A 13,588-nucleotide genomic window follows, 5' to 3' on the forward strand; every position below is an offset into this window, starting at 1 on the left:
TCTATCTATCTATCTATCTATCTATCTATCTATCTATCTATCTATCTATCTATCCATCTTTCATTTATATTTTATTATTTACTTATTATTTTTACTTTATTAGTCGAGTCATATGTATCGGTAATACTGAGATCAGGCCACGCGAGTGCCCATGCCGACGTGACGTGTAAAAAGGGGGCGCGGCCTAGTGTGGGGTGATACGTTTCAAATGGGCGGGGAGATCTAAAAACGACTTCGTCCACCTTATGCGCATCCTCTCACTTTACTATCAGATTCCACGCCATTCTACATCGAACTACGTCTCAAGCTTATCCGAAAGGTTTTTTTTTTAATTGAATTAGCTAAGATAACGCGACGAGGCAGCAATTGTGATATGGCCAAGGGAGAAGGAGGAGAACAATATTCGAACGCCAGTTTATTGAGTAAACCTGGCAACTCTGATAGCATTTCGTTTGCTAAAAAGGTAGGTACTTTTTTCCCCCCTTCCTTTTGTCCTTTTTTTGAATGGCAAAATATTTGGCTTGGTTTTAGTTCAACGAACACGTTTTGTTGGTATTAATGGAGGGAAATGAGCTTTTGGATGAAAGAGCTGAGCACGCCGGTTAGTTGGATTTGTCATTTTCAAAAGGGAGTGTCTCATTCATTGATTCGATACTCGCCGCACGTTTCACATTGTGATACTTTCACGGTTGTATTCTCGTTCATATTACATTTAAAACGGTGACAAATGAATCAAAAGCTTAATTCCACATTGAAATTCCAGCCGGTGTTACTGAAAGATCCCCCCCCCCCCACTTTTTTTTTTTTTAAATGTAATATCCATAGTCATGACATTCTTCAAATATGCTTAAAAAAAAAAAAGAAATCCTCGGAGACAGCAGCAAACAATAAACACATAATTGCTGTTTTCTTGTGTGGTCAAAGACCTGTGGTTTTAAACTAGTCGTTACCCGAGTCACCCCAGAGCTAAATTTAAATTTAAAGCCTTAAAATGTCCCTTTTCTTCTTTTAGCTGGCCTGATGTGCCCCCCCATTCAAATGTCAAATAATGGGCTTCTGTGTTTTAGAGCTTTATTGTATAAATTGACGCCCGGTATAAATTAAATCAGCATCTTAATTACTGGATAGATGCTGCGTTCAAGTGCTGATCACAAGTGTTTTTTATTTATTTATTTTACTTATCGTTGTCGTTTCTATCGGTAACCATCTTAAATATATGTATTTTTAATTCTCAAACGCATGTATGTTTTATTAAGCAAATAATGTACAATCTAGTAGTAAAATTAGCATGATACCTACCATGCAGTTGTGGTTGGGAGTTCCCTATTTTTTTCCCCCCTGACAGCTGAAGGCGACGTGTCGCTAAGAGAGCATGAAGTTCACATGTCGTTTCCATTCACATTTATTACCCAAATGTAAAAAGAATAACTTTTGCCTACGCGTTCTCATACCTTTTCTCGATTTGTTAGAAGACATCAATACTCTGACAGGAAGTAGTTATAGCCGTGGCCGTGAAGTCATGAACTGATATGATCTTTTCTATGGACAACATAATTCCCAAGGTGACCATGACCCAGTTGTCACTCAAATTGAAATCACTTTAGTCAACTTTGAATCGTACCAGTATCTAGTTGCAGTGTTTTTTGTCACCTGAACTTACTGCTTTAGTTGTATTAAGAGGGTTTGTTCAGCTTTGTTGTAGTCAAACAAGAGGCGCTATCATTTCACCCCCCCCGAATGCGTATCAATTGCAAGCGAAAGAATAGGCAGGTTTAATAAGATGGGCGTTATTTGGGCCGTGCAAAAAGCAAGCATGTTTGATTGGTCAACGAGGAGGGTGTATACTTGGCGGGGGTCAGGGAGGCTTTTGAGTTGTGCTGGTGCGCAGGCCAGTCGGTCTGCCAAGGTGCCCTCATCATGCTCGGACAAAACTGTGTTTTCATTCCCTGGAATTAAGGCACAAAGATCCCTGTTGTCAGCTCAGCGAGTAAAACAAGATAGATTTTTCTTCACAGGGTGACAAACACAAGTCACAATTGCTTTCAAAAACTTTGGCAAGCCAAATATGTCAGCGTCTTAATGTGTCATTTGAAGCAGATTAAACCAGGCGAGACTTAAGTTTACATTTTTGGGAAAGAAACGGAGAAAAACAGGGGAATAAATAAACGTTTGTTCCTGTTGCGTGTGGGTGGATCCAGCTATCCCGCCATTTGCCAGAATTCTGAAACATCTGCAAATGCTTTTAAGGCCACTTCAATGCACACCAGATTTCGCTTTTAAAAGCTCATCAATATGTCGATCCAATTCTTTATTTTCAAGTTGATTTAATATTTTGTTTTCTTTCCTCAGCACGAGCACAAGAACAAATTGTCTGTGTGCAACAAGCTCTGCTACGCCATCGGTGGAGCGCCCTACCAGATCACAGGATGTGCCTTAGGCTTCTTTTTGCAGATTTATCTGCTGGATGTAGCGCAGGTTGGTAGAATCCATCTTGTTGCACAACACAAAAACAAATATTTTAACCATTCCAATACTATACAAATGTATATAATAGCACGCAACTGTGCTACTGAAATCATCTGGAGCAGCTCAGAATCAATATTTTGTGAAACTTGGCCCCAGTCAGAGGACAGAATAATGCTGACGTTATTGTGGCTTTGGAGGCAAATTTGAAATCGGATTTGTTAAAAATAAAAAATAAAAAAAAAATTCTCTGACCGATTGTTGTGAAAATTATTGGTGAATGTAGGTCGGTGCTTCTGATGTTAAGGCTAGCAGAGGAAGGCCGTACTGGCCAGACCGCTCACCACTGGATAATTAGATAGTGTGAGATGTCTGAAATATTTCTCAGACATCGGCAAATGCTTGATGAGAGTCTGGTGGTAAAATTTCTGTCCCGGAATTTCCTTAACGCACAGTTATCATCCCTCGTAAAGCCTTTTGCTATAAAATTATCAAAAGAAAGAAGTTATTCATTACGCCACCATAAAATGAAAATATTGTTAACTTCACAAGCGTGGATGGCTGCCGGTAGTGGCCTTAATGAGTCTTGACGCTAATCTCCAAGGTCAAGGCCATGTGGCATGTAATGGAGTGGAAAGTCAAAGGCTCCCCACGGTTGAGCTTTATTTGCCTATGAAGATTGTTGTCAGGAATCTATTGTGCGGCCCAGCGTGGCGCAGTTTGTACAGTGAGCAGTGATATCAAATAGGAAACATCATTTTTGATTCAATGTGCTGTCGATTTACATGATCTTCTCTTTTGCCAGCTGGATCCGTTCTACGCCTCAATCATCCTGTTTGTGGGCCGAGCATGGGACGCGATAACGGACCCCACAGTGGGCTTCTTGGTCTCAAGGAGTCCCTGGACACGTTTCGGACGCATGTTGCCCTGGTAGGTGTTTTTACATCTCCTCATTTACTTGTCACTTCTCAGCTAGCTCGGCTTAAAGGAGATTTATTTTAATTTTTTTTCACAATTTAAAAAGGTTCAAAGGTTTCTTCACAACACGGAGAATCTTAGATTTCTTATTTCCATAGGGAGTTCATCTGAATTATCATAACACAGTTTGCTAGCTAATTTGTGCATCCAACAAAACTGAATGCAGCTCTGCTTACCTTTTTGGCTTTGACATGACAATGTTTCAGACATTGTAGTCTGGCCGTTGCTTGAAACTGCTGGATCTTCGCCCATCCTTGCTGCCAGAGAATCTCTGTTATTGTAAAAAAAAAAAAAAATAATAATAATAATGAATTGTAACATTGCAAAACGGCTCTCTTTTTGATACATTTTCAAAAATAGGCTGCTAACAAAACATTGACTGGGTTGGTACATTTCAAACTTGGCTGGTAGGAAGGGACACCAGAGACCCAACCATTTTTATACAAGCAATAAAAAAATTATAATATCCTGTTGAACCCCGCCACGTTGAACTTGAAAAGACATAATGCTTCCAACGTTATTAGTGGGCGGTACCTTGTGCAACTACAGTTCTTTGCTATTCATATCTCAACTGAGGTTACAACAGGCCACACTCACGCAATTACTACAATGCCCACATCCTCATAGCGGGCACAACCGCCAGTGGCTTCCCGGCCATTAAAACGGCGTCACGGCCAAAACTCAAAAGAGTAGAGTCATGATGAAGTGGGGGAGCTCCACGCAGGTGTTGCGCTTGCACGTTTCCCACAGGTAGGCCTTCAGATGGACGTTGGTAAATATAACCCCCATCTGCTACTTACCGAATGCATTTTCACACATTCCCTTCAAGCGACAAAGTGTTATTTTTTTCCCTCTGTTCCTATGAAGTCCCATTCTTCATAGTCACAACTCAATCCTTTGTAACAACTATGCTACCATGACCCCCCCCCCCCCCCCCCATCCCCACTGCTAAAGCTACCCCTCAATGTTCACTGGGGCTGCCTGGAAAATGTCTGGATTTGACAGTTCCTTCATTGCGCCCGTCCAAAAGGTTATATGACGGTGTTACGTGATTAAAGTTGAGTGTAGAGTGTCGGAGGGGGGGGGGGGTGACTGCCAGGCTGCTGTCAACACTTGCGTAAATTGTAGGGCGACTGTCCTTTTTAGTAAGAGAGGTGAAGGAGAGTACAAGGGGCTGCAGGGAGCTGACATTTTACCTTCTGTGTGTTATGTGCCACCACGAGTCTAAACGCGGCACCTTATTAATATTGTGTTTGTGGAATAAGAGTTAAATGGCAAAATCATCTCCGGAGCGTCCATTTTGTCACTTGCTGTCGACTAATAATGACATCGCAGTTGCTCAGGTAACCAACCAATCACGGCTCAGCTTCACATAACCGGTGACGACCAATCGTGGCTCAGCTATAGATAGCAGGTGAGTCGTGATTGGTGGTTGCTCGGGTAACAACCAATCACGGCTCAGCTTCACATAACCGGTGACGACCAATTGTGACTCAGCTATAGGTAGCAGGTGAGTCGTGATTGGTGGTTACCTGAGCAACTGTGATGGTTATTTTAATTTGACAGAAAGTGGCAAAATGGCCGACCCCTGTGATTGGTAAATCGGGAGGATTTTGCTGCTTTAACTCATATTCCACAAAATGCAATATTAATCAGAATGTCGTGTTTGGATTGGCGAGGCTTCATGCGACAAGAAAATTTTGAGGTTGACTTGTCCTTAAGACTTGATGCTTGGATCTGCTGTGTAAATCCAGGCTAATTGTTTCCTCATGATAAAAGACGCTTCGGTTTTTCTATTTAGGAATAAAATAGTGCAACATTGATGCCATTTCCATCCAGACATTTTCTCAAAAAAATGGTCATTTCCCATGAAGGGGCGTGGAGGAGTCACCGGCATGCTCGGAAGTATTGTGGCCACGTCACTCGACAAAGACCAGCGTGGGGAGAAGGCGCAGCTGAAGCGGTGCCGTCAGCCATTCCATATTCCTTGGTAGTGTGTAGGGAAGGGGGAGGGTAGACTGGTGAGCGCAGCCTCTTGATTGGTCCAGCCCACAACACACCATCGATTTGAGCCAATGAGAGTGCAGCTGTGCAGGCCTCTGATATTTTTCCTCTCTCTCCCTCAGTCACATCATGAGGGTTACTAGAGTTCAAGTGACTTATCAGTGCAGAATGTTGTAGCGTTGCCAAATTCTCATACGTGTGATTCAATTCTTAAATGCGGAGACTGTATTGATACCAGAGGGGATAATAATGAATATGTTTAAAATGAATAAATATATTTGTTTGCTTTTCAAAACACAAATATTTAATTGCACGTAGCGAGGAGATTATACTGCACTTCCACACTTTACCGCTATCCAAGGCCGTTTCGCAGAAAGCCACACGCGGACCAAATGAAGAAAGTTATCAATTGATAGTCGCTCATGTGGCGCTGAGAGTCAGCTGCTTGAACCCGCTGTCGACTTGATGACACTCCCTCAAGTGTACAGTTAATCAGATCATACGCACGGGGGGAGAGAGGACGCTTAATGCAGTGGAAACGCCCCTTGACACGCCTTCACCCAACACCATTCATTTATTGCATCCCAATGCAATCAGTCTAATTGGCATTTGGTTGTTCAGTGGTTAGCATGCATAGCATAAGTAGCACAGAAAATAGATGAATGGATGAAATATCGCAATGATGCTGCAACTGTAACTTCCCACTCGGGAACATTACATTTATTTTAAGAGACGCCATGCCCCAATTACTCAACAGGTGTGCCAGTACAGGCTGTAACTCTCTCATTTTTCTGGCGCTATCTTTCCTATTGCATTTTTTGCCATCTATTGTGTCTGATCAAAATAACTCACCTGACTGAAAGTGACACAACATTTCCAGGAATCATCAAGGATGTCCTGGTTTGGAGGTGGCTGTAAGAGGTGTGGTTTCCTTTAGTGCCACGCATGACTGGGGAATGTTGGTCAGAGGGCCAACAGGTTTTTTGCTGAAGTTGCGCATACTAAAGTCACCTCTTTAAAATCACCTCTGGACATAATATGTTGCAGGGTTCTAGCACAAGGTGATTCACACGCTGCTCGAGCATCATTCAATTATCGAATTCCATCGTGTGTGTGTACGTACAGTGCCGTGTCAGAACCAAACCGCACTGCTTAGCACTTGGCAACGATTGAATGGAAGATGCTCTTTGAATGAACTTTGTGTAATGAGCCCCCTCGTGCGTGTACCTTTTCATCCATGCAGTTTTTTTCTTTTCTTATTTCCTCAGGATTGTGATCTCGACTCCTGTGGCAGTGGTCTCTTACTTCCTAATTTGGTACGTGCCCCCCTTTGAGGACAAAAAAGTCATCTGGTACCTTTTCTTCTACTGTCTCTTCCAGAGCCTTCAAACTGTGAGTATGAGCCACACAAAACACCTCCAAGTAAATGTGCTTGTCAATTTGTAGCCTGCAGGATTCATTATTATTATTATTATTATTATTATTATTATTATTATTATTGGCCAGCTGTCTGTTAAAATGTTACATTTGAACACAGCCTGCATCAGAGGGTCGCAAGAAAGTAAACACAATAAAACATGTTGACTGTTAGAAAATTTCACCTTGTTTTTTTTACATTTTTAAATATCGAATATAACGAGATCAAAAATTTTAGCCACACATTGACTGTTACAAGATTTCACATTTTTAATAAAAAAAAATGCATGTTGAATATAACAAGATAAAGTATTTACTTTTTTTTTTAAACAAAAACAAAAAAGTTGAATATCGCATTCACAATTCTAAAATGTTTCATTTATTTGTTTTAAGGTGTCACACACTATGTATTATGTACATAAATAAACGTTTTTTTTTAGGATATATATTTTTTTAAACATGAGGAAAAAATGATAAAAGTGACTTATTTTGACATTATAATATTTCTTGAAATAATAGAGAGATGCTGTACGCCTGTACTCATTAGGCTCTGCAAAATGGCCGAATTCCGCTTGGGCAATTCCTTAAGCCCTGTCACTGGTTTGCGTTTTTATGCAATATTCGATAAAAATAAAACACATTTTCACCACAAATGCAAGATAAAATGTTTTTCACAGGTATTGGTACTCGATAATGTTGAGTACTCAATTACAAGTACTCATATTGGGTCTGGAAAAAGTGAAATGAGTGCATGCTGGATATCATAAATAAAAAAGCCTATATGCCTTGTCACTCTTTTAAATGTATGTAGCCACTTAGCATTTTGACTTAAAGTACAGTTGGTTTTAGCGTGCTTCATTAAGACAGAGTGAAATGGCCCCTCCTTTTATTTATTTTATTGCATGTTGTTGCCCTCAGTGGGGAAAAAAAACATCCCTGCCTGAACTGAAGTTAAAGAATATCACAAATACAGTAATGAGTGAATTCTGTGAAAATCATTGGAGAGAGATCACTTTTGAAGAACATTAGATCTTCTCTGACTACGTCTATTGTAGAGCCGATTAAGCGGAAATGCCTCATGGAATACATTCATTTAAAAGTGTATGGCCCACAAGTATAAAAATGTGTCTGATGTCTTCCTGTCACATGTCCATTTCAGTGCTTCCATGTGCCGTATTCCGCCCTCACCATGTTCATCAGCTCTGAGCAAAAAGAAAGAGACTCTGCTACAGCTTACAGTGAGTAGCATTGTGTTCCTAATGAGTTTCCTGAGGATAGAAGAAATCCTGATCATTTTTTTTTTTTTTTTTTTTTTTTACTCCCCAATAAGGGATGACAGTTGAAGTTCTGGGCACTGTGGTCGGTACCGCCATCCAGGGCCAGATAGTGGGCATGGCCAACGCGCCCTGCGTCCCGGGACCGGGGGAAATTTTGGCGGGCATGAGCAACTCCTCCTTCGGCCTCAACGGAACGGACCACGTCATCTCCTTGGAACACACGGTACGCAATTTTATTGTTGGATTTCAGGAAGCACAATCTGGATTGTTTTTGGCTCACTTCTCGTTTTCCCTCTCACAGAGAGCCGCCTACATGATTGCCTCTGGTGTCATCTGCTTAATCTACGTCCTCTGCGCCATTGTTCTGTTCTTTGGCGTGAAAGAGCAAAAAGGTAATGTCAATAAACTGTGTTCCAAAATGATCAAGATCAGCTGTTAAGGAGTTGCTTCAAATAGTGTTTGGGATTTATATCAGTGATTAAAGCAAACAAACTTCCCCAGGAAAAACAAAGTTACCCGTAAATGTTTATTTGGCTTGAATAACTGGGAACAGCCCAGTTCTTGAACTTCCTGATTGTAAACCAGCATGTGCCTTTTTGTATGTGACCACTTCCAGCTGCACTTGACAAGAATAAGTGAGGCTTTAAATAAATTACAGGTCTCATGACCAGTGATGAGACTCATGTTAACCCCCCCCTTTAGAGTCCAGCCGTCCCAAAGCGGAGCCCTTGTCGTTCCTCCAAGGCATCAAGCTGGTGATGGGACATGGACCCTACGCCAAGCTGGTCATGGTCTTCCTCTTCACCTCGTTGGCGTTCATGGTACGCATACACCCAAAATCCTTTTTTTTTTTCCTTTTTTTTACATCTACAGTTAGCCGATTTTTTTCCCCCTCTCATTTTTCTCAACTAATCGTTTGTTTATTCGGCAGCTCCTGGAGGGCAACTTCGCTCTGTTCTGCAGCTACACCCTGGGCTTCCGAAACGACTTCCAGAATATTCTGCTGGTGATCATGGTGAGTCCAAACACACACACACACACGCACACCTCATAGAAGGCAGGTGTTGTTTCAGGTAGGCTGTTGCCGTGACAATCTCCCAAAGACTTCCCTCGGAAAGGTCTTGCACATAAATTGTGCGCAGTCACAAAGCTGGTCTGTACTCGCATCAGAGCGCCACAGTGTTCTCACTGTCCATTAGCATAATGCGAGACCCGGGCCTGTGAATGCCATCTTATTCCCACAGAGGGACAAGAAGCCTCTCTGCAACCCTTGGGGGAGAAAAAAAAAAAAACATTAGTCTGCTATTAAACTTCATGAATCCACTGTAGAAGACAGACCAAGCTAAAGGGGGCGAGCGAGGCCAGGTTAACAGGGTTGAGCAGATTACGCAATTTGATCCTTTGCTCCATGGTAAGGATTACGGAGCCGACGAGGAATTTATTTATCCAGATGACTTTATTCGCTAATCTTCGCTAATCATGTTGGCTAAATAAACCCAACACTCAGAAAGGCAGTTTGTCAGAAGACGTTCCTGCTGGGATGAAACGCAAACACGGTGCTGATCCCCAAAGGAAATTTGAAACACAGAGGGGTGGGAAAAATAACATTGTTTTCTAGGGCTGACACTATTGAGTCTTTTTAAAATGTGTGATTACCCTATCGATTATTGCATTAAATAATACCCCCCCCCCCAATTGAATCGGATGGCTACAATTATCAGTACGCATTATTTATTAACTTCTGTAAATATGTATTATTAAACCTACAAAATTCACCTATGCTAAACTGTTAACTATTGCGATTAGCATTAGCACAATTACCAATTAAGGTAAACAAACACAAACAACCATTTAATTCCCACATACATCACATCTAGATGAGTTGAATTGAGTGGATATAACTACTAATTAATTATCTTTTGTGCATGAGCATAATTAAACACCAATAAAATTCGCGTATGCTAAATGGTTAGCAATCGCGATTAGCATTAGCGCGCTAGCAATTACCATTTAAGGTAAACAAACACAAACAACCATTTCATTCCCACATACGTCACATCTACAGGAGTTGAATTGAGTGGATATAACTACTAATTACTTATCTTTTGTGCATGAGCAGAATTCAACACCAGTAAAATTTGCGTACGCTAAATGGTTAGCAATCGCGATTAGCATTAGCGCGCTAGAAATTACCATTTAAGGTAAACAACCATTTAATTCCCACATACGTCACATCTACAGGAGCTGAATTGAGTGGATATAACTACTAATTACTTATCTTTTGTGCATGGGCATAATTAAACACCAATAAAATTAGCGTACGCTAAATGGCTAGCAATTGCGATTAGCATTAGCGCGCTAGCAATTACCATTTAAGGTAAACAAACAACCATTTAATTCCCACATACATCACATCTACAGGAGCTGAATTGAGTGGATATAACTACTAATTAACTATCTTTTGTGCATGAGCATAATTAAACACCAATAAAACTAGCGTACGCTAAATGGTTAGCAATTGCGATTAGCATTAGTGCGCTAGCAATTACCTTTTAAGGTAAACAATCACTAACTACCATTTTAACTCACACATACATCATTATTATATCTACACATGTAATAGTGTCTTAAAAATTCACCCAATATCCTCACACCCACGAAAGTTGAAGATCTCGGTGAATGCATCCATTGTCATGTCAGTGTTGCGTAACATCACGCAGGCTCATTCATACCTTGTTGCTTGTACTGAGAGCTTTTCACGTGCACTGATGGGGAAACGTGTTGGATAACCGGAGTGTACTGAACATGTCCCCCCCTTATGTCACAGCTCTCGGCCACTCTCACCATCCCATTCTGGCAGTGGTTCCTCACCAAATTTGGGAAGAAGACAGCTGTCTACGTCGGTACCTTGGTAAGGACCTTTATGCGACATCTTCGATTAAAAACAAGTGCAGATGCGAAAATTAGAACAGCGCCTGAATGTGCGTCTCCTCTGCAGTGTGCGGTTCCCTTCATGATCCTGGTGGTGTGCTTGAAGAGCAACCTGATAGTCACCTACTTCGTCTCCTTCGCCGCCGGGGTCAGCGTGGCGGCCGCCTTCCTGCTTCCTTGGTAAGACTCCCAACTCTCACCGTCCGTTCTTAAATCACCAACACATGTCTGACTCAAAACGCTCTTTTGTCTTATCAGGTCCATGCTGCCCGACGTCGTGGACGACTTCCAGGTGCAAAACCCCCAAGCCACTGGCCACGAGGCGCTCTTCTACTCTTTCTACGTCTTCTTCACCAAATTCGCGTCTGGGGTCTCACTGGGCATCTCCACTCTCAGTTTGGAGTAAGTTTTTTTTTTTTTTCAAGGTTATAAACAATGCATCTTAGGCAAACAATAGAAAGAGGGGGTTTTGAAGGAAAAACTGGGCTTTGGAGATTCAACTTCATTTTTTCTCTGGATGTGTGTCAAGATTTTTTTTTCTCCTCATCACAAGGCACAGTGCTGAAAGTAATCCAAATCTGACAAATCCTACATCAAAGCAGATTTTTGTTTTCTTCGAATAGTGTCAAAGCTTCTATCACAAGACTCCGTCTTAACATTGTTTCCCGTCCCTGTTTTTCAGTTTTGCCGGCTACATCTCCCGAGGTTGCTCCCAGCCGACGGAAGTAGACATCACGCTGAAGGTGCTGGTCTCGGCCGCCCCCATTTTCCTCATCGTGGTCGGATTGGTCATCCTGTACACGTACCCCATTGACGAGGACAAGAGGCAATGCAACCGGAAAATTCTCCAGGAGCTAAGGTAAGCCTTCAGTCTGAAAGTTGGAAAAGTAATCAAATGACATTGAGTTTTTTTTTTTTTTTATTGCCATTAAGTTTGATGACATTTTTTTTTCTCTTCACAGGGATGAGGCAGAATCCGAAACGGACTCGACAGAACTTTCCAAGATGATCTAGTGTGTTTTTTTTCCCCTTTCCCCTCTTTTGTTTTGTTTTGTGTTTCCCACCGACAAATCAAGACAAGCACCTGGCATTTTGCACTGGGCGGGACCAAGTGACTTTGGCCCGCCTTCAACTTACACTGCCTTGTCCAGGCAATGCTCTTGCTTGCTGCTGCTGCTGCTGCTGCTATTTCCTTTCAAAAGGCTCCAAAATGTGCCAACACAACCCTGACAATTTACACGTTTGTTTGCTCAGTCAGGTCTTGTTTTGTACTGCCAAAACCTTTTTTCGTTTTTAGTGATTCTGTGCTAGTGCACAAAAATCCAGCTTCCGTCCAATTTTTTTTTAATTATTATTTTTTTTTTTACTCCAGTGACTTTGAGCACTGTGCGAGCAGCCTGAAACTTGAACAAACAGCGTCTGTGCCTTAGCTCAGTTCAGTAGCAAAAAAACAACAACAACAACCAAACAAACTGACACTTCAAACTGACATTTCAAGATTCTTGTTCTCGAGTCACTAACACTATTTGTCATGACAAGCCTGATTATTCTCATCCCAATCCAACGGCAAACCAGGAACACTTTTGAAGTTTTTTTTTTTTTCTCAATTAAGTAAAACCACTACAACAGATTTGCTACTAATATGTATAGAACAGCTACTGATGAATGGGAAAGTAATCCCCCCCCCCCCCCCCGACTGAACACTGAGCTAAAAGGCGACGACAGCCAGTACCTGAATATGTGATTGCATTATTTAAGTATTTATTCGTTTTTGATTTTGCATTTTGGACAACAGACGCGTTTTGCAGTATTTGAAATCTATTCAAGGCAGGAATTGATATAAACTAAATCAATATTTTCATGCCTTTTCACGCGTCTGTACTCAATGAAGAAAAAGATGCACATAAACCTGGAGGGAAAAAATCGGATGATGGGAATGTGAGTTTTCTTTCTGTATATACACCTATGTTTTGTAGAATCGAGTTCTTTTTTTTGTGATCTTCATTCATATCCGTTGATATGGAAACGTGTACATACAGCGCCCTATGTTATACATACATCTATGACATGTTCCCAGTTGGGGTACCCATGTGAAGTTTTTTGCTTTAAAAACAAAAGACATACTAATTTGATACAAGGATCCTTGCAAAATTTGTAGAGGATGTTGTACATTACACAATTTTGTCTCAACAAACTTATCTTTTGTACATTGTTAATGTCAATATTTTTTTGGTTGTGGAACTGCAGTTGAACTTTTCTCCCCAGTTAGAATCTCCCATTAAATGTGTGAGCTTTAATCCCCTAAACAGAAACACACATAGATTACACACACGCGCCTGGTGTGCATGATGACTCTGTGTATATGTACATACTGTATGTAAACTTGTAAATACCTTTGATATTTGTGGCTGCAAGTGTGATGGTGTACTCTGTATTGTAGTTTATTTGAGAAGGAAAAAAAGAGCTTGAAAACAATAAATAGTACAGTATTGGAAAAGTAACCTGTGTGAAAGTCTGAT

The 13,588-nt window shown here is 41.2% G+C and overlaps 1 protein-coding gene across 1 annotated transcript; it reads left to right on the forward strand.

The window, feature by feature from the left end:
- The first annotated feature begins 222 nt into the window (after positions 1-222).
- Positions 223-13,568, forward strand: mfsd2ab (MFSD2 lysolipid transporter A, lysophospholipid b). The gene is made up of 14 exons (XM_077548833.1): positions 223-463; positions 2,350-2,475; positions 3,269-3,393; positions 6,714-6,837; positions 8,021-8,099; positions 8,192-8,361; positions 8,440-8,530; positions 8,841-8,959; positions 9,070-9,153; positions 10,966-11,049; positions 11,137-11,249; positions 11,328-11,471; positions 11,752-11,928; positions 12,032-13,568. The coding sequence occupies exons 1-14, from the start codon at positions 374-376 to the stop codon at positions 12,081-12,083; spliced, it is 1,578 nt and encodes a 525-aa protein (XP_077404959.1). The 5' UTR covers positions 223-373; the 3' UTR covers positions 12,084-13,568.
- Positions 13,569-13,588: the final 20 nt, after the last annotated feature.

Source organism: Vanacampus margaritifer, chromosome 17 (assembly GCF_051991255.1).
Source record: "Vanacampus margaritifer isolate UIUO_Vmar chromosome 17, RoL_Vmar_1.0, whole genome shotgun sequence".
Taxonomy (NCBI): domain Eukaryota; kingdom Metazoa; phylum Chordata; class Actinopteri; order Syngnathiformes; family Syngnathidae; genus Vanacampus; species Vanacampus margaritifer.

Coding starts and splice junctions, on each gene's coding strand:
- mfsd2ab (XM_077548833.1), top strand. CDS start 374: ATGGCCAAGGGAGAAGGAGGAGAACAATATTCGAACGCCAGTTTATTG. Junction 3,394..6,713: donor TTCGGACGCATGTTGCCCTG/GTAGGTGTTTTT, acceptor TTATTTCCTCAG/GATTGTGATCTCGACTCCTG. Junction 8,960..9,069: donor TCACCTCGTTGGCGTTCATG/GTACGCATACAC, acceptor TTTATTCGGCAG/CTCCTGGAGGGCAACTTCGC.